Genomic DNA, 18,241 nt, shown 5'->3' with positions numbered 1-18,241 from the left:
ACGACATGAGGGTGAGTAATTAATTACGGAATTTTCATTTTTGGGTGAACTAACCCTTTAAATGCTGTTCTTTTGAACCCTCTATTTATTAGAGTCCAGAAACATCAAGCACCACAACCAATTTCAACATTGATAATAATAAGAAATGTTTATTGAGCACCAAATCAGCAAATCAGAATGACTGCTGAAGGATCATGTGACTCTGAAGACTTGAGTAATGGCTGCTTACCGACTTCAAACCTTTGGCATCCTGTTAATTTTCCTGCCATTGTGTTATTAATAAAGTTATTATTTTAGTTTGTTGTGCCTGAGCTCATTTAGAACATATTTCTAAAAGTCTGGTATATCATTTTACAGAAATACTTCTTAAATTAACTCAAGCAAAACTGTACTTCATAAGAGAAATTATCCTATTAATTAAAACAAAACACTGTTTATTTTAAATCACTGTTGACTCACAAGCTGATAAAAAGACACCTGTGGCCCGTCCTCATCAAACAAATACCACCAGGTGGCAGCGCCGACAGTGCCTAGACCCACGTATCCTAGAAAAACAAGAGTAAAATAATTCCAGTGTGGTTTGATGCTTCATAGAGCTGACATGCAGTTTTCAGGGAAGAACTGTAAGTGCACTTAAAGTGGCAAAAATGGTCAATAATATTAGATTCTATGGAATAACCAAGATATTGGACTAACCTCCAATGGCCAGGTATCTGAAGAAGAGCCAGCCGGAGATGAGAGGCTCCTTAGGGTTTCTGGGGGGCTTGTCCATGATGTCCAGATCAGGGGGGTTGAAGCCCAGGGCAGTGGCCGGCAGACCATCCGTCACCAGGTTCACCCACAACAACTGGACGGGGATCAAAGCCTCAGGCAGGCCTAGGATGGCTGTCAGGAAAATACTGCGATGGGGGAAAATAAGGAACTCGCGTGAGTGTAAATGTGGATAGGAAACTAACACTACACCAATCAGGCTCTCACTCACCACACCACCTCTCCCACGTTGGAGGAGATGAGGTAACGGATAAACTGCTTCATGTTGTTGTAGATGGCTCGTCCCTCTTCCACTGCGGCCACAATGGTGGAGAAGTTATCATCTGAGAGCACCATCTCAGAGGCTGATTTGGCTACAGCTGTGCCTGAGCCCATAGCGATGCCAATTTCAGCCTTTTTTAAGGCAGGGGCATCATTAACGCCATCTCCAGTCTGAAAGTGAGATGGGAAGGAACAGAGTGAAGGATAAGGGTTGATAGACACTAACTGGCTTTCCACACAGCACTTAACATTTGGCCCTTCTAAGCCCCACCTCTGAACCATAATTGACTTGCTCGATGAACTGAATTGTGCCATTTTATCAGACAAGCATTTGCTCTTTTCTAAAGAAAAAAAAACATCTATGGAAAAAGTTCTGCATGTTTGATAATTTCTGTAAAATTCATCTTTGTTATCACAGGAATAAACTGCACTTTAAAATATATAAAATTAGGAAACCGTTCATTTAAACTGTAATACAATTTCACAGTATTAAGGTTTGTGCTGTAATAAAAAGTTTTTTTTATGTAATAATGTAATAATTATTTCTAATAAAAAAAATTCAACCTTTGTGAGCATAAAAGACTTGTTTCAAAAATTTATTTTTACCAACCCCAATCTTGAGTGATAGTATTCATTTGCTCCAAGATAAACGGAAGTTGTTTCATTTCTGTATTAATCATGCTAATGTGCAATTTAACGGTTTATTTAAAGACAAACCACAGAAAAAATGTTTGAAATGTCAATTAATTCAAGAAAGCAATACTCACATATAACTCCAAATACCTCCAAATCAATTCTATGGTATGTTCTAGAAAGCGTATTTGAGTTATCAACAGTAAACAAAAAGGGTGGAGCTTATCTAAGGGTCAATTCAAAGGCCATTTGTTAAAAAAAAGTGGATTCAAGTAAAGATTCAAAACAAATTAAGCTTATGAAAAGACCTAATAATCCAAAAGTAAATAATATTTGCTCTTTGGTAAATGCTTATTACAGGCTGGGGATTAAACAGAGGTCAAGTAGAGGATGAGGACATCTTTGTTTTCATGTTCTAAAAGAAGCAAAGCAGCCTCTGTCGTGCACACTGATGTCTGGGAAATACCTCAAGTCCCCAAATGACAAACAGACACATGCATACAACAGAGCTGGAGGCGACAGCGTGTGAACAGGAAGAGCACTTACATGCTCTCATAACTCCAGCAGGGAAAATCAGCATAAAAGACAAGGCTGTCTATCTCTGAGAGATGTAGGTGCTACAGAATATTACATTATTGCTAAGAGACTGGAGAATAGAATCAGAGACTTCATCCTTCATATGATCCTCTCAGCTCTCTGATTGTGTAATTGCCACCTTCACTCATATTAACAGCCCAACTGTGACAATTACGATGACATGCTGTATTTAAAGTTATTCATTCTTGGTAATGAAGCATATTTTCTTTTACTCAAACCAAAAGTATAGCAATTAGATTATACAATAATATTAATGTTAAATGTAAGGATAATACTCAATAATTACATGAATTTTCTCATGTTACAATACAATACAATTAAAAAAAGAACTTTCAGCCCAAAAGTTTTGCACATCTACTAATAGGGGGTGCCTTTCACTTTTTTCAAGTCAATTTTTATTAGATGGTTGTTGTTGGCGTTTATTTCAGACCCTCTTTTGACGTTTCTAGTTTTTAACTTCCGTGAAACCAACCACTAACCACTATATCTCACCATCGCTGTGATCTCATCAAAGGACTGCAGATAAGCAACGATCTTTGACTTGTGTGCAGGCTCGACACGGGCAAAGCACCGTGCCCTTTTCACAGCTTCTCGCTGGGCCTCTGGAGTCAGGTCATCGAACTCCCTGCCTGTGTAGGCTCTTCCTTCCACATCTTCATCCTCATTGAAAATGCCAATGCGTCTGCAGATAGCCACGGCGGTGCCCTTGTTGTCCCCAGTGATCATGATGACACGTATACCGGCCTTACTGCACAGCTTTATTGAGCCAATCACCTCCTTTCTGGGCGGATCTAACATCCCCACACAGCCAACGAAGGTGAGATTTGCCTAAACAGATAATCAGATTATGCATGTTATCCCAGATATATACATTTACATGTACAGTGGCTTTAGAAAATACTTGTAAAAAATCCACATGTAAAAATTTATGAATTTAATTACATTAAACGACAAAACCAAACCAGAAGATGAAGTGGTACAAACAAATATCACACATTACTATTAGAAAAAATAGCTTATTTCATTAATTTGTGTTTATTGCATTTATGATAGCAATCTACATACAATTGTACCTGACACAATGTTTGGGTGGGTTAGGGTTAGGGGGTGTTACAAAACGTAAATTTTCTGTAAATGGAATGCATTGTTTGCCCATTGAAGAAAAAAAAGTATGAATTATAAAAAAGAGAATATATATAAATATTGCTTTTAATAACTGTAATAATTGACAATTGTTAATAAATATAGTCAACTAATTCGTAATTGTTTTAATGAATATTATTAAAAATAAACAATAGTAAACATTAAATAGTATATAAAATAATTTTTTTTTACATTTTTTATCTGTTGCTTAAGTGTTCAAATACTTTTTGGCGTCACTGCACATGATAATATACACAGTGAATTGAATAAAAAAGATAACTGGTAAAACTGTTGACTGGAACATTGACAGATGTTTATAAAGTTTCTAACTCTCTCACCTCGTACTCTGAGAACTTGGCAGCGTTTTCCAGGTCCATTTTATCTTCAAGAGGGGGAGAGTCTCGTGTGGCCAAAGCCAAGCAGCGCAGAGTGTCCCTGCCTGCCCCCCAGTCTTTAATAGTGCTCATCAGCTTCTCCTTTACCGCCATGGTCAATGGGACACGGTCTTTACCGACACGCACAAACTGACAACGGTCAATCACACTCTCTGGAGCGCCCTACATACAAAATGAATGAAAGGAGAAGCAAGGGTGATGCATACAGCAAAGTTTACTGAAGGTATTGATGTAAGATGTTAGATGTTTTCAGATGTGTTCAAGTTAAAAGTACCTTGACAAACATCTTGCTCTGAGAGTTCGAGCCATTGGGAGTGCAGTACACAGACATGGACTTCCTGTCTCTGGAAAACTCCAGTGTGAATTTTTTCTGCATCAGCTTTCTGATAATCTAAGGGGAAAAAAAGGAGATAGAGAGAGAAAGAATGTGGGATGTTAGATCAAACAAAGGTGAAACACTGCTGTCACTGTGTGTGTGTGTGTTGGGAAAGATGTCATTTTCAGCTGTTTTCTAAGGTTTTCTTCAGACAGCACTGTTTGTACTCAGCTATCAAGCCCAGGTGGTTGAAGAGAAGTTCACACACAGGCTCTATGTAACTCTCCACCAGTCTTCTCCAAAAAAGTGTTTAGCCTTTAATAAATATCAGCATTCAAATGTTAAAGATTAGAGTAGCAAAAGTTCAAAATTATGTTTAATGAGTGGAGCTCATGCAAGTTCTAGGGGTCAGTTGTTCAGACAAGCTATCGCAGGGCTCAACAATAAGGCATCACTGCATTACATGCAAAGTTATGTTATAAGTGTATAATTTATACATTTTTAGTTTATACATTTTAAACTTAACATTTAATGAAAAACAAACACTACCGTTGAAAGGTTTTGGGGTTGGCTGGTGTTTGAAAGAAGTCTCTTATGCTCACTATGCTCAATCTTATGCATTTATTTGATCAAACGAAAAACAACAAACACTGTGAAATATTATTACAATTCAAAATAACCTTTTTTTATTTGAATACATTGTAAAATGTAATTTATTCCTTTGACTGGAAAGCTGAATTTTCAGTAGCCATTAATCCAGATGAACAGAAATGTCATTATAAATGTTTTTATTGTCACTTTTTAACAATTTAAAGTCTTTGCTGAATACAAGTATTAATTTCTTTTCAAAAATAAATAAATACATAAAAATCTTACTGACCCCAAACAGTAGTGTACATGTTTATAGCATAAATAAATAAATATACAATGTATTAAAAAATAAAAAATAATTATCCCCTACACATTTCTGTTGTGTATTCACTTTAAAAAATTAATATAAAAAACACAATCCAGATATGCAGGACAAAAATTCAGTGAGGCAAGGGAATTAATTTGCCACTAGGTGGAAACCACCTCCAGCACATGAGAACAGAGCATTTACAGCGGGTAAAATGAGTATTGAACACATCACCATTTTTCTCAGTAAATATATTTCTAAAGGTGCTGCTGACATGATATTTTCACCAGATGCCGGTAACAACCCAAGTAATCCATACATACAAAAAAACAAAACAAATAAGTTCAGAAATTAAGTTCTGTGTAATAAAATGGAATGACCCAAGGAAAAAGTATTGAACACGCTTACTGACATTTTTTTAATACTTCGTACAAAAGCCTTTGTTGGTAATAACCGCTTAAAGACGCCTCCTGTATGGAGAAACTAGTCGTATGTATTGCTTAGGTGTGATTTTTCCACAGTCTTCAAATCTTGAAGGTTCCATGGGCCTCTTCTATGAACTCTGATCTTTAGTTCTTTCCATAGATTTTCTATTGGATTCAAGTCAGGTGATTGGCTGGCCATTCTAGCAGCTTTACTTTCTTTCTCTGAAACCAAATGAGAGTTTCCTTGGCTGTATGTTTGGGATCATCGTCTCGCTGAAATGTCCACCCTCATTTCATCTTCATCATCCTGGTAGATGGCAGCAGATTTTTATCAAGAATGTCTCGGTACATTTTTCCATTCATCTTTCCTTCAATTATATGAATTTTGCCAGTGCCATACCATGATGTTTTGGGGTGATGTGCAGTGCCATTTGACCTCCAAACATGGTGTATTATGGCATCCAAAGAGTTAAATTTTTGTCTCATCTGACCAGACTATATTCTCCCAGTATTTCACAGGCTTGTCTAAATGTTTTGTAGCAAACTTTAAAAGAGCTTCAACATGCTTTTTCTTCAGCAATAGAGCCTTGCGTGGTGAGTGTGCATACAGGCCACGGCGGTTGAATGCATTACTTATTATTACAGGTCTTTCTGAAGCTCTCCACAAGTGATCCTTGGCTCTTGGACACCTCTTCTGATAATTCTTTTCACTCCTCTATCAGAAATCTTGCGAGGAGCACCTGGTCGTGGCCGGAGTTGTGAAATTATGTTCTTTCCACTTTTTCTGGATTATGGCCCCAACAGTGCTCACTGGAACATTCAGAAGTATAGAAATCCTTCTGTAACCAATGCCATCAGTATACTTTGCAACAATAAGGTTGCGAAAGTCTTGAGAAAGCTCTTTGCTTTTACCCATCATGAAATGTTTCTTTTTGTGACACGCTGGTCATGAGACACCTTTTTATAGGCCATCAGTTGGGACTAAACCAGCTAATATTAATTTCCACTGACAAGGGGCAGGATTGCTTTCTAATTACTGATAGATTTCTGCTGGTGTCTTGGCTTTCCATGCCATTTTGCACCTCCCATTCTTCATGTGTTCAATACTTTTTCCCTGTGTCATTCTACTTTATTACACAGAACTTAATTTCTGAACTTATTTGTTTTGCTTTCTTTGTATGTATGGATTACATGGATTGTTACCGACATCTGGTGAAAATTTAATGTCAACAGCACCTTTAGAAAAATATTTACTGAGAAAAATGGTGACGTGTTCAATACTTATTTTACCCGCTGTATGCTGCCCAACCTAAAGTACTGTACATCATGCTCTGTCTCTAGTTGCTGCCTCTGTCCATGGCTCTCTTTAATATCAGGATCAGTACTCAGTTCTACAGATGTTTAAACAAGGCTTGCATGTGTGAGAGAAAACCAGTGTCTCTTCTTCCCAGCTCCCCTGAGAATAACACGACGGCACTCCTCAGTAGGGTTCCCGTGTTCTCTTCCAAAGCTTTATGAAAAAACATTTAACCCCCCTCTTTAAATCCATCCATGTGCCCATCCAACTATCTGTCATCTGTTACTATCTGTCTGAAAGTCTGCCACCAATACAAATTGACAGAAGTACAGTATAGTCTCTTTCGGTTTCATAAGCCAGTAAAACTTTGAATCAGAGTGGAAAGTTTAGCTAACCTCTTCATATACTCGCCTGGTTATCTAAATATTATGCTTTGCCTCTGGGAGTCTGTGTCACAAAAGTTAGGAGAAGGATTGCGGGGTCAGTAGAATCAAGACAACGGTGCTGGTCATTCACTCTTTCAGAGAAAAATGTTTCCCATGAGGAAAAGGGGGAGACGGAACAGGACTAGCCCACTGTTCCCAGTCTCCCTAATACAGCAGTGTGGGACGTGTGACTGGTTTCTATAAACATCTACAAGTGTGCACAAACCTCAAGTCTTTCTCTCAGTGATTCTATAACTACTGACTTGAATTAACAAGCCATTAAACATGGCTTGCACAAGGTGCATGCAGTAGGTTTCTTGATGTTGTTGTTTTTTTCCCATTGGTCTTCCTATATATACTGAAGACACTGTGTTCATCTCTTTTCTTTTAAATATCCTGTCTAGCACCACTGGCCAAACTTTGGCAGCTCTTATATTTCTTCTGAAGACTCATCCATCTATCCCTCTATTTATCGTTTTTCATCACTTCCCGTTATGCTCTCTTTTATTGCTGTTGGTCTCATATCATGGTGCACCCCACGGCTCCCTTCTTACCAAGTTGCATGCTGAAGCTCGTTCCACTCTGCTGAGTCCAGAGAGGTCGGTTTTAAACACGTTCATCTTCTCCACCAGAGTCGTGAGCGCAGTTTCTGTGGCCTCGCCCACTTTCTCGTACACTCCTTTGGCCTGTGGGACAACATAAGCACAAAAGTGCCTAAACATTCAGTGCCTTATTAGCCCAAATAACATGAAGCATACAGCACTTGCAAAATCACTTAAAACAGAAGCCTGGAGTAATGATTGTTAGAAATGATTTCTACTTCAGAAATGATTGTTACAGTGCACTTTAAATATCACATGGAAGCAATGGAGCAAGAGAATGTGTAACAAACAAAATCTAACCTAATCTAATTCTAGTAAGTGCAGCAACAAAGTATGTCCTATTATAATATTTTAAATAATTTCTATACAGGGTCTAAAAATTTTAAATCAGTTGATTTTCATGACTTTTCCAGTCCTTGTTGATTACTGAATGAGGATTCAATAGGATTCATGTCATAATGAGAAAAAATGCCAAGGTTTTGATTCTTAGGTAAAAAAAACTGATAAACTGTATCCCTTCAATGCAAATTAATTGGAAAATGTATGCACATTACTGAGCTTTGAGGGAAATAAGAAGTTTTAATGTGTTTGAAAGAAGCTGTCATTTATTTGATCAAAATAATCAAATAATCAGTAAAAACAGTAATATTGTAAAATACAATTACAGTTTTGTTATATAACTCAGTTTTAACAGTTTAACCTGTGATGACAAAGCTCCATTTTCAGCAGCCATTACTCGATTTATTGGACATTGAAGCCATTACTTCAATGTCACAAAAACCTTCAGAAATCATTTAGTATGATCAAAAATATCCTGAGATTTGAATGTGGCAGTCACGGAAGGTGAATTTCTAACCAGTGAAATATTTTAGAATGGATAAGTATATATGTATATTTGCTATAGAAATTTTTATTCTATTTTTTGCTATATTAATGTCTTTATTTTCATGACTTTCCAAAACTGTAAATCACAATTTTAAAACCCCATATTTCCTGGTTTTCCATGACTATGGGAACCCTGTATGTAACTACTATATAAAGGCAGCACCTAAAAATCATAAACGGTGGATGAGTGTGTTCTATAAAATCCCAGCCTCACATTGTTACTCAACATTCAAACACATGGCTCCAGTGTTAACATCCATAATGGTTTATTAGATCTCTAAAGTTCACAGTTCACTCTAAGGATTCTCTGTGGAAATATTTGCATTATTCCAGGAAGCAGGCTACTATGGTGGTGGAACATGACATTTAATTAGGTAGTGATTATTTATCTACAATAATAAGTCTTTTAAAATATTTGCTTAATTTATGGCAGCCTTTAAAGTATTACTATTACTAACGTGGCCTTTTTTAACTCCATAAAATTAGATTGAGTGCTTTCAATAACAAAGCACGCTTTAAAAATCTTCGGCTTGTCCTAACTTGCACTGTCCTTTACCCTACCTGACAACCACAGAATAAGCATGATATTATGCAATGCAGAAACCATGATACCATGGCAATGGAACAGAGGTGAGAAATGCAAGCCAAATGCGCAAAACAAGCGAATTAAAAAGCTGCCCATCCCTGAGGAACAGAAGATGCATGGTTAACACTTCAGCAATGAGAGCAAGACAGACTCAAAACACTGAATGAGACTCGTTGTTAAAGTAAATGTGGCATCTGTGCATTAGATGCAGGAGAAGATCCACGCACACACTGCTGACCTCATTATAGTCCAGCGAGGAGTCGTTGCACAAGGAGCAGATCGTAGCCAGTTCCACCATACCATCATATTCTCCACACTGCACCGGCTTATCAGCTTTCAGCCTAAGGGAGAGGCAGTTATTGCAAGATGAAGGGATGTAAATACAAACTAAGTATCCAGAATGAGCATTAGATTATTTGGAAGAAGTAAAAATGAGATGATGTTTTGCGAAGGATCAAGGGCTCTGAGTATGTTTGTGTGTTCTTACACTTGTCCCTCCGGAGCATAGGTTGAGCCGGTGATGGTGAACTCATGCAGGGAGCAGCTGGTGTCATCAACCTTATTAACCACAAACATCTAAGAGAGACAGAAGTGAGATAGGGAGAGAGACAGCATGAGAATCACATGCAGATTAATGAAACAAACTGAACTTCAGGGTTCCCACTTTTTTTGGACAATGAATTTCTATGACTTTTTTGTTCATGATTACTGGATAAAGATGTTTTGTTTTTAAGAAGAATGCACTCAGAACATTTCAAGATAAAGAAACATTTCATATTGGCCAAATGGTCTGGCAGAAAAAAAAATCTTATTGTTAAGCCTTGAAACTAAAACAAATTATGTTCACTACAGAAACTTCCCTAACTTTTTATTCATTTCCATAACATCCACGGGCCAAGAAATGACAATTTTAAAATTCCCTGATATTCCCAAGTTTTCCATGAGGAAATCCTGGCACATAAAGTTCTAAATGCTCATAAGTTTACCAATTAAAAAGTGGTTATTGTAATTAAAGCTGGAAAAACAAAGGACTCCACAACTGTGCCCAAGAAAACATGTTTTCAAAAAGAATAAGCAAATAAGTTCTCTAAGGCATCTGAAAATAGTTACAAATCCCAATTGCATAAAAAAATAAAAAAAACACCAACAGACAGTTATGACTCCACCCAATCGGCTCTGGGGTTTCCCTTATCCTCCATCCAATCAGAGGCAGAGCAATGATGTCATAATGCACTGGCAGAGGGTAGGTTCCTGTGTTTAGTGGCCTGGCATGAGCTCTTGCCTGTCTGAACCAACACACTCACACAACTGCCAACAGACAACACAAAATACAATAAACTACTGCCTCCTACTGAAATGTCTGCTTTCACTGGACCAAATGAAAACAGATGAGGTGAAAGAGTGACAATCACTTTACCCCTATTTCGGCTGACATTTGTCTAGTTTTTTATAATTAACTCCAGGTGTTGTACTGTCTTGTGTGCACCACCAAGGCCAAATTCTACTGCATGACTGAGGCAAATAAAGCGATTTAGGTTATTAGAATAAACAACGCAAAAGTGTCTAAGAGAGCTGGACAACATGAAGAGGTGAAGATGAGTTCATCCTGACAACATCAGACAAATCAGCCAAACCCATAATGCAATGCAGTTTCTTTGCTACGACATCCGTCATGCTGAAATGAGCCAGCAGGAGAAGTGGCAGCTCTGGGCGAGTTTCAGCAGAGAGAAGAGAGATCTTATTTCCGCACTATACCCTTCCTCCAGTATGTGGGCGTAGGGGCAGATGAAACAGGTGGATGGTGGAATGGAACTCATAAAGCCAATTTGGCGAGCGCCATTGATCGCAGACCCAACCTTTCTGTTCAGATGACAGGTCTGAAATGGAGGTGCGTGCTGGGAAGGAGTAAAAATGACTCCTGATCTTACGAGGTGTCGTAAATGTTGATTATGCAGTAGGTGGACTTGCTGAAATGTTTTATCATGATTAAAAGCCACTGCGGTCGAGCTCAATAGTTGCATGGGCACTAAAACACACACACACACAAACAAATTCCAGAAGTAGGTTCTTATCAGCATCAGCCCTCGGCTCCATAATGAAGCATCTAAACTTAGATATTGCTAACACAACACTTGCCAAACAGCCATGTATGGGCACATCCTTAAAAGGAGGTCACATGAAAGGTTGTCTCAAACATACACAAACACACAGAGGAAAAACATTCTCTTTTGGCGTGACATCACTCAGAGCAAGACTCAATTAAATGTGTCTGATTAAAGAATTAATGAAGCAGTTAAGCTGTAAAAACTTTCAGAGCTCCACAGTACTCCTGCTTCCTGTTTGAAACGGACGCACATACACAAAACTTAATTGTGGAAAACACAAAGCGGGCGGCAGGCAGCAGCAATCAGAGGGCTGGATCATGCCCCTAAGCCCTTAAAATAAATGGATTATTGAGTTAGCTTGCTCTGCAGGAAAGAACAGTCTCTCAGGCAAAAAAATAAAGTGCCTTTATAAAGTAATGACCAAATTATCATAGCAAGTACTGGTACACAGTACCATTTCTCTGCATTCGTGCAAGTACAGAGTGCTTTTTACTCCATAAAGCTAACATTACAAAAAAACTAATCATTTTTGATGCATATATATGAGGTTGTTTTATATTATTTGAAGAGTAGGCTAGCTGATTCTAAACATAAGTTACAAAAGTGGCAGGTTCTCTTTTCTGAAGAACACTATTTTGGGGCCTGCTTCTCTAGTCTTTGACCACACAGGAATCTGTGCCGCTCGATTTCCACAGTCAAACACCATGCAAACAGACATTGTCAACAGGGTAAGAGGGGGAACAAAATTAGATCCAGTTGCCTGTTCACTATCACAATGTACTCCTTGACCTTGGAATGCTTGGCTCTGACATGTTCATTTAGTGAAAATTTTTTTGTTTGGTTGTACTGTCATGTTTAGATATTTATTACTTATTTTTTATTTTTTATTTATTATAATTTATTATTTATTGGCCTGCACCCATAACTCAAACCACAACAAAAACCACAGCGGAATTCACATGGCCATCATTCATCATGTTAGACAAACATGCTCCCAAGTCTTTATTATTATTTTACTATTATGCATTACAATATACAATATTATACATTACTATTTTTTTAATAACATTCCAATTTGTTTAGCTTTCAATTTTTTAAGGAACTAATTAAAATGCAATGTAATGTAGAGTATTGTGTGCAAAAGCATTACTTTATTTCAGCAATGTACTTTTAATCTCATTTGCCACTGTAATATGTGTAGACTATCGTTTAAATGTTTGGGGTCAGTAATATTTTCTTAGAAGTAGAAGTATTTTATGCTCACCAAAGCTGCATTTATTTGATCATAAATACAATAAAAAAGGTAATATGAAATAGTATTACAATTTAAAATAACCATTTTCTAATTTAATATATTTTAAAATGTAATTTATTCCTGTAATGGCAACGCTCAATTGCAGAAGCCATTACTCCAGTCTTCAGTGTCACATTATCCTTCAGAAATCTTTCTAATATGCTGCTATAGTTCTCAAAAACATTTCTTATTATTATCATCAATGTTTTATTATTATTATTATTATTATTATTATCATCAAGTCTTATTATTAAAGTTATACTGTTGTGCTGCTTCATATTTTTGTAGAAACTGTGATGCATTTTTTCTGGATACTTTAAATAGAAAAAAAATCAATCAGTAACAAACAAACAGAAAATAGAAACAGAAATCTCTGTAACACTATAAATGTCTGTCACTTTTGACCAATTTAATGCATTCTCACTTAATACAATTATTTTCTATCAAAATAATAAAAAATAAAAAAAACTGACCCTAAACTTTTGAACATTTATATTGTGTACATCAACATTATATTAACCATTAAAAAACCCACTATGCAACATCTTTAAAAACATTTTACAATATTTAAATTCAGTCCTACCAATTCTGTAAATTTACACCCACAGTGAGCAGAAATTTAAATATGACAACCACAATGTACTGAAATGTACCAACAAGCAGCAGTGACGCACCAGTAGCATAAAAGAATCTAAAGGAAAACATCATGATAAGGGTTGTTGCTAGCCTGTTTTGTTTGTTTATAGTCATTTATAAATCAGATCTGCACCAAAAACACCAACAACCATCCCGTAACTTGGCAGGCATGGAATTCTGTTGCTATACATTGTCATAGCAACAGATACCAAGGAACAGGGTAGCAAGCAGTGATATGCAATGATGAGCCTCTGATAAGAATGTGTGTGTGTGCATTTCACAGTAGTGGAAAAGGAATTTAGGCACCTGTATTTCCTCCTGATTTAGCCAAAGTGACTTCCGCATTAGTGACGGTGACACTTAGATGATGTCTGGCTTCAACAAGGCACATGGTTAGTTGATTGGCTTAGGTCATCCTGAACAACACCGCACCGCAGTGACAGCACTAATTCCAAGCCCGGGATAAGCATCTTCTGTCCCTATAATAAGCCTCTCAGCACTACGCTTTTAGTACTTCACATTACGAGGCACAGGAGGTTTAACAGAATGTTGAATCCATTTGGGACGCATTTCCACAAGCTCAATTTTAAAATTCTGTCTCGCATGTGAAATGTCTTTTCTTTAGGGACTTCTTAGGTGATGAATTTCTGCTTCAGGCTTAGGCTGACATTGTTACCTGTTCCCTACCATGAAGAATGGGAGTTGATGACAAATTAGTAACAAACACATACATATAACTCTCTTACTTTCTCAGTCTCCTTCCTATGTGACAGTACTATGCATTAAAATGTGTATGAGATTTGGTAATGTCTCCTATTAATTTATATTTATTATTAATATTAATGGAAAAAGGCAATCAAAACAAGCACTACTCTTTTCAAAATAAAAAGCAACACGAAAGGCGCCAGGTATACCAAAAAGTGTTCAACATACAGTACATTACAGTGAATTGTCCGCATTAGGCTTCCTAAACACGTGCGACTCTGCTTCCTACGGCATTCTTGGATCATGCTGCAGCAGGAGCAGATGCAAGGAAGAGCGTGAGAGGAATAGAAATGACAGAACACAAAAATATGAGGGAAATGAAATATGGCAGGCGGGAATCCCTTACTGGGTGAGATGCAGAAGGCCAAGCTATGACGGGAAGAGGATGAGAAGGAATGCTCATTATGCTTATTAGCATGCCTATTATTAACATATTTGCTGTTTATTAGTACTTATAAAGCACATATTCTGCATGAACATATTCTACATCCCTAATCCTACCCAATACCTAAACTTCACAACTACCTTACTAATTATTAATAAGCAGCAAATTATAAGTTTATTGAGGCAAAAGTCATAGCAAATGGTTTGTTAACAGTAGGAATTGGACCTTAAAATAAAGTGTGACCCTGAGTTTTTAAATTTACATATATTAACAGGATAATCAGAAAGTGTTTATATAGAAATATTTAGCAATATATTTACATATGGCAGTTTATTTCACAATAATGTCTGGCCGACTTTATATTATCATGGCTAATTTACAGCTGCTCGACAAATAAAGCCATTTATTTATACACAAATGGATATGAAATGTTAATGAGATACCATATATGCACATCTCTCTCTCTCTCTCTATGTGTATATACTGTATATACAAACACACACTCTGTTTATATATATCTGGTCAATATATTGGTGCATATTTTGAAAAAATAGCACAGTCTGTTACATAACTAAGCCTGAAAGGAGATTTTGTTTCCAAGATACAGGTGAACCTTCTTCATTTTAAAAGTGTTTCAATTACGATTGAATTACGCCTTATTTTAATAATTTCAATTACGCCTTAAATGGGATGTATTAGGTTGATACTAGGTTAAATCTGTGTCCAGGAAGAGCTGGAAAAAGTGAATGTTGTGGTGTTTGACTACAGTGCTCGCCCTTAATGTTTGAGCTCTGATCGTTGCAGGTCTGGGATCAGGGTGCGGACTGCGTAAATATTTACCACAGCGCAGTGGGACTCTTTCCGGAAGGTTCCCGGGCACTTGCAGGGAATTAAGCAGCTTCTGAACAGAGGGAACACCCTGCTGTTAAACACAGGAGAGGCCTCGGGCAGAGACACACAGACGGACGTTCAGCATACACACACACACGTGCAGTGAGGCATTGTAACTAGGGATATAAAATCTCCATGCCATGGGACTTCGCAAAAAAGCACACACAAACATACATAGGGGTTTCATTGTAAACAGAAAAAACAATGGAGTAGCTCACAATGGAAATGCTAGTGACCGCTTTATATGAATATGTGCAGCACCACACTAGAAAACAAAACCCCCAAAAAAAGATTTGATATGACTTCAATATTGCAATCATGATTTTCCAATTGAAATCATAAAGGTCACAAAACTAGAAGCTGGAGATGCAAGGAGTTTGATAAATGAATAAAAAGGGAGGGAGAGGTACAGATGGTGGAAAGAAAAAGAATTCATTCTCCAAACCTTTCCTGCTCTCTACTTTTGCAATAGCATGAAATACATAGTGACAAAAAGCTATGTATATAAGACCTGAACTCTGACTTTAAATGCCCTGAATTGAGAACCAGTTCTTGTAATATTGTACACGGATCTACCTCAGGGGTTGGACAGAAAGCCTGTGGCCTTGATGAATCCACGTCTGCAGCTGTAGAAGAATATAACGTAAAAGATGTTGCAATCACGTCCTGCCGACTTGCCTGTACAAGTTGAGGATTTTCCATTGCATACAAACACAAACATACACCTTGAGTGTCTCAGAGTGACTTCCACATGTCCTGACTCTCAGAAAGCAACGACATAAAAGAGACCACAGCACTTCATTATTCTTCAAGGATACCTATGAAAGAACCTATGCCTATCACCTCAAAACCCAGAAAGGTGCTGACTAATGCTTGTAGCACGTTCAAACTCTCCTTCTTTAGAACAGTAGAAAACCTCAGTAATAACAAGAACAGCCTCTAGGCCAGAGTTATGGCACTGAAATGATGACACAACACCTTAAAACACAAAAGATCAAGTAATGAAACTACATGGCGGTTCTTGGCTGTGCTGTGAGTTAGGTTACTGTGTCACACACACCTCTCTGAATACAGGTGGTACAGTCATGCCAATAAAAACATGGGAGCTTGATTTTCTCTCTTTAGTGAACGTGAAGATATGACAGTGGGAAAAATGAAAGAAACTAATTCGATAGGAAACAAGTACACAGTTCAGTGGTAGTTCATAAGGGTGTGATTGGTTAACTGGATCAAGAAGTTTCAAGGTGAAGTGTGTACTTTCCGCACCATTAGTGGCATTAAATACAACTGCAAAAATAACTACTGTTTTCACACCAGTTTCCCAAACACTCTGCCTGACTGCCACTGGACAAACATGTAGTCCTGCCCTAAACGTACACCACTGAATCATTCTGAATAGTCAGCCTACCAATACAAACTTACACTACTGTTCAAAAGTCTGGATCAGTAAGATATTTTTTTTAGCAATTAATAATTTTATTCAGCAAACCGATCAAAACTGACAGTAAAGTCATTTATAATGTTACCAAAAAATTATAATTCAAATAAATGCTGTTATTTTAAACTTTGTTCAACAAAGAATTCTGAAAGAAAAAATCAATTATCACAGTTTCCACAAAACTATTAAGCAGCACAACTGTTTTCTGTGCTGATAGTAATAATAATAAGTGTTCAGGATATTTGAAAGAATCATGTGACACTGAAGACTGGAGTAAAGGCTTTTCAGCTTAACCAAGTTACATTTTACATTTTTATAAATTATACATTTTATAGTTACAGTGGTTATAGTACATTTTAAAATGTATTTAAATAGAAAACAGTTAATTTAAATTGTAATATTATCAAATAAATGCAGCCTTGGTAAGCATGAGACTTTTCAAAACATAAAAAAAAAACTTAGACCCCAAACTTTTGAATGGTAGTGTATGTCTCTGCACTATTAAATAATCAAGATAACATTTAACAACTACTGTGATTAAACAATCATTCAGCTTCAATGGAGTAAAAAAAAAAATCATCTCAAAAAGCAGCTGTAAATCTGAAGTGAATTTGTAATTTGGAGCATGTCTGTAAACTGGAATTATTTTTTAATTTACTAAGACTAAACAGTGTGAACACAATATACAACTGAAAGCAAACAGAGTGATTTTACAAAACTAAAACCTCCCCCCATTATAATCAATAAGGTAGTCTATGGCGCTTGCACTTCAGATGCCACACAGTGTAAATACACAGATTATTTTTCTGCAGTTTTGACATGTTGAATATATTCTATAAACATTATAATAAATGAGCATTTAAACGGTTTTACTTTAGTGCTCTGATGAGGACCATTGTGAAGCTGGCTATTTAGAAGGCAGTTTAGTTTCTGTCTTAATGTATTGATGTAAAATAAATGTGAGTGAACGGTTGCTGGAGGGGCTGGATTAATGCCCAACCCACGCACTGGTGCACGCATCATCAAAAAAGAAATATTGTTGTTTTTAAGTAAAGAATACAAGGGAACATGTAAAAAAAAAAAGTACACTGGACAAGAACCTAATAATTACGCCATGTCTCTAAGCACTTAAAAAGTGCAGCTCAGTCTTTGAAATGGCTCTGGACTGCTTTTCAGCATCCCACCAAGTCTAGTACTTCCAACTCTCTCTTTCCCTCTCAACTCTTGTGTTGTGCCTGGTATGTTTCTGTGGTCTTCCATATGGCAGCCAGAGAAAGCTGCTGCTGTTGCATCACTCAGCTCTGTATGAGAGGCCCTGGCACAGCATCAAAGACCTGCTCTGATGGTAAACACCACTGTAGTATCCAGGCCTGTGAAACCCACCTGCCAGTGTACCAGAAACCACAGAAACAGGGTACACACAAGAATTCCGAGACGTTGTCTAAAAGGAATTCATATGATGCTCTCAGGCCTCAAGGGTCTATCCCCCCCCC

The 18,241-nt window shown here is 37.2% G+C and overlaps 1 protein-coding gene across 3 annotated transcripts in view; it reads right to left on the bottom strand.

The window, feature by feature from the left end:
* The window catches only part of LOC107712375 (sarcoplasmic/endoplasmic reticulum calcium ATPase 3-like), a 66,562-nt gene that overhangs the window by 4,577 nt on the left and 43,744 nt on the right, over window positions 1–18,241 (bottom strand). For all 3 annotated transcript variants that reach the window (XM_016517604.1, XM_016517603.1, XM_016517602.1), the window contains 9 exons: window positions 9,722–9,810; window positions 9,473–9,575; window positions 7,716–7,847; window positions 4,075–4,191; window positions 3,744–3,962; window positions 2,755–3,090; window positions 983–1,203; window positions 697–899; window positions 460–545 (listed from right to left, as the gene is read on the bottom strand). In XM_016517604.1, the coding sequence (XP_016373090.1) occupies window positions 460–545; window positions 697–899; window positions 983–1,203; window positions 2,755–3,090; window positions 3,744–3,962; window positions 4,075–4,191; window positions 7,716–7,847; window positions 9,473–9,575; window positions 9,722–9,810 (1,506 nt within the window). The remainder of the gene's footprint in view (window positions 1–459; window positions 546–696; window positions 900–982; window positions 1,204–2,754; window positions 3,091–3,743; window positions 3,963–4,074; window positions 4,192–7,715; window positions 7,848–9,472; window positions 9,576–9,721; window positions 9,811–18,241) is intronic.

The sequence above is a fragment of the Sinocyclocheilus rhinocerous genome, unplaced genomic scaffold (assembly GCF_001515625.1).
Source record: "Sinocyclocheilus rhinocerous isolate Xijiao unplaced genomic scaffold, SAMN03320098_v1.1 scaffold298, whole genome shotgun sequence".
Taxonomy (NCBI): domain Eukaryota; kingdom Metazoa; phylum Chordata; class Actinopteri; order Cypriniformes; family Cyprinidae; genus Sinocyclocheilus; species Sinocyclocheilus rhinocerous.
The sequence above is the reverse complement of the archived record's forward strand: the minus strand, read 5'-3'. Positions and strand labels throughout refer to the sequence as shown.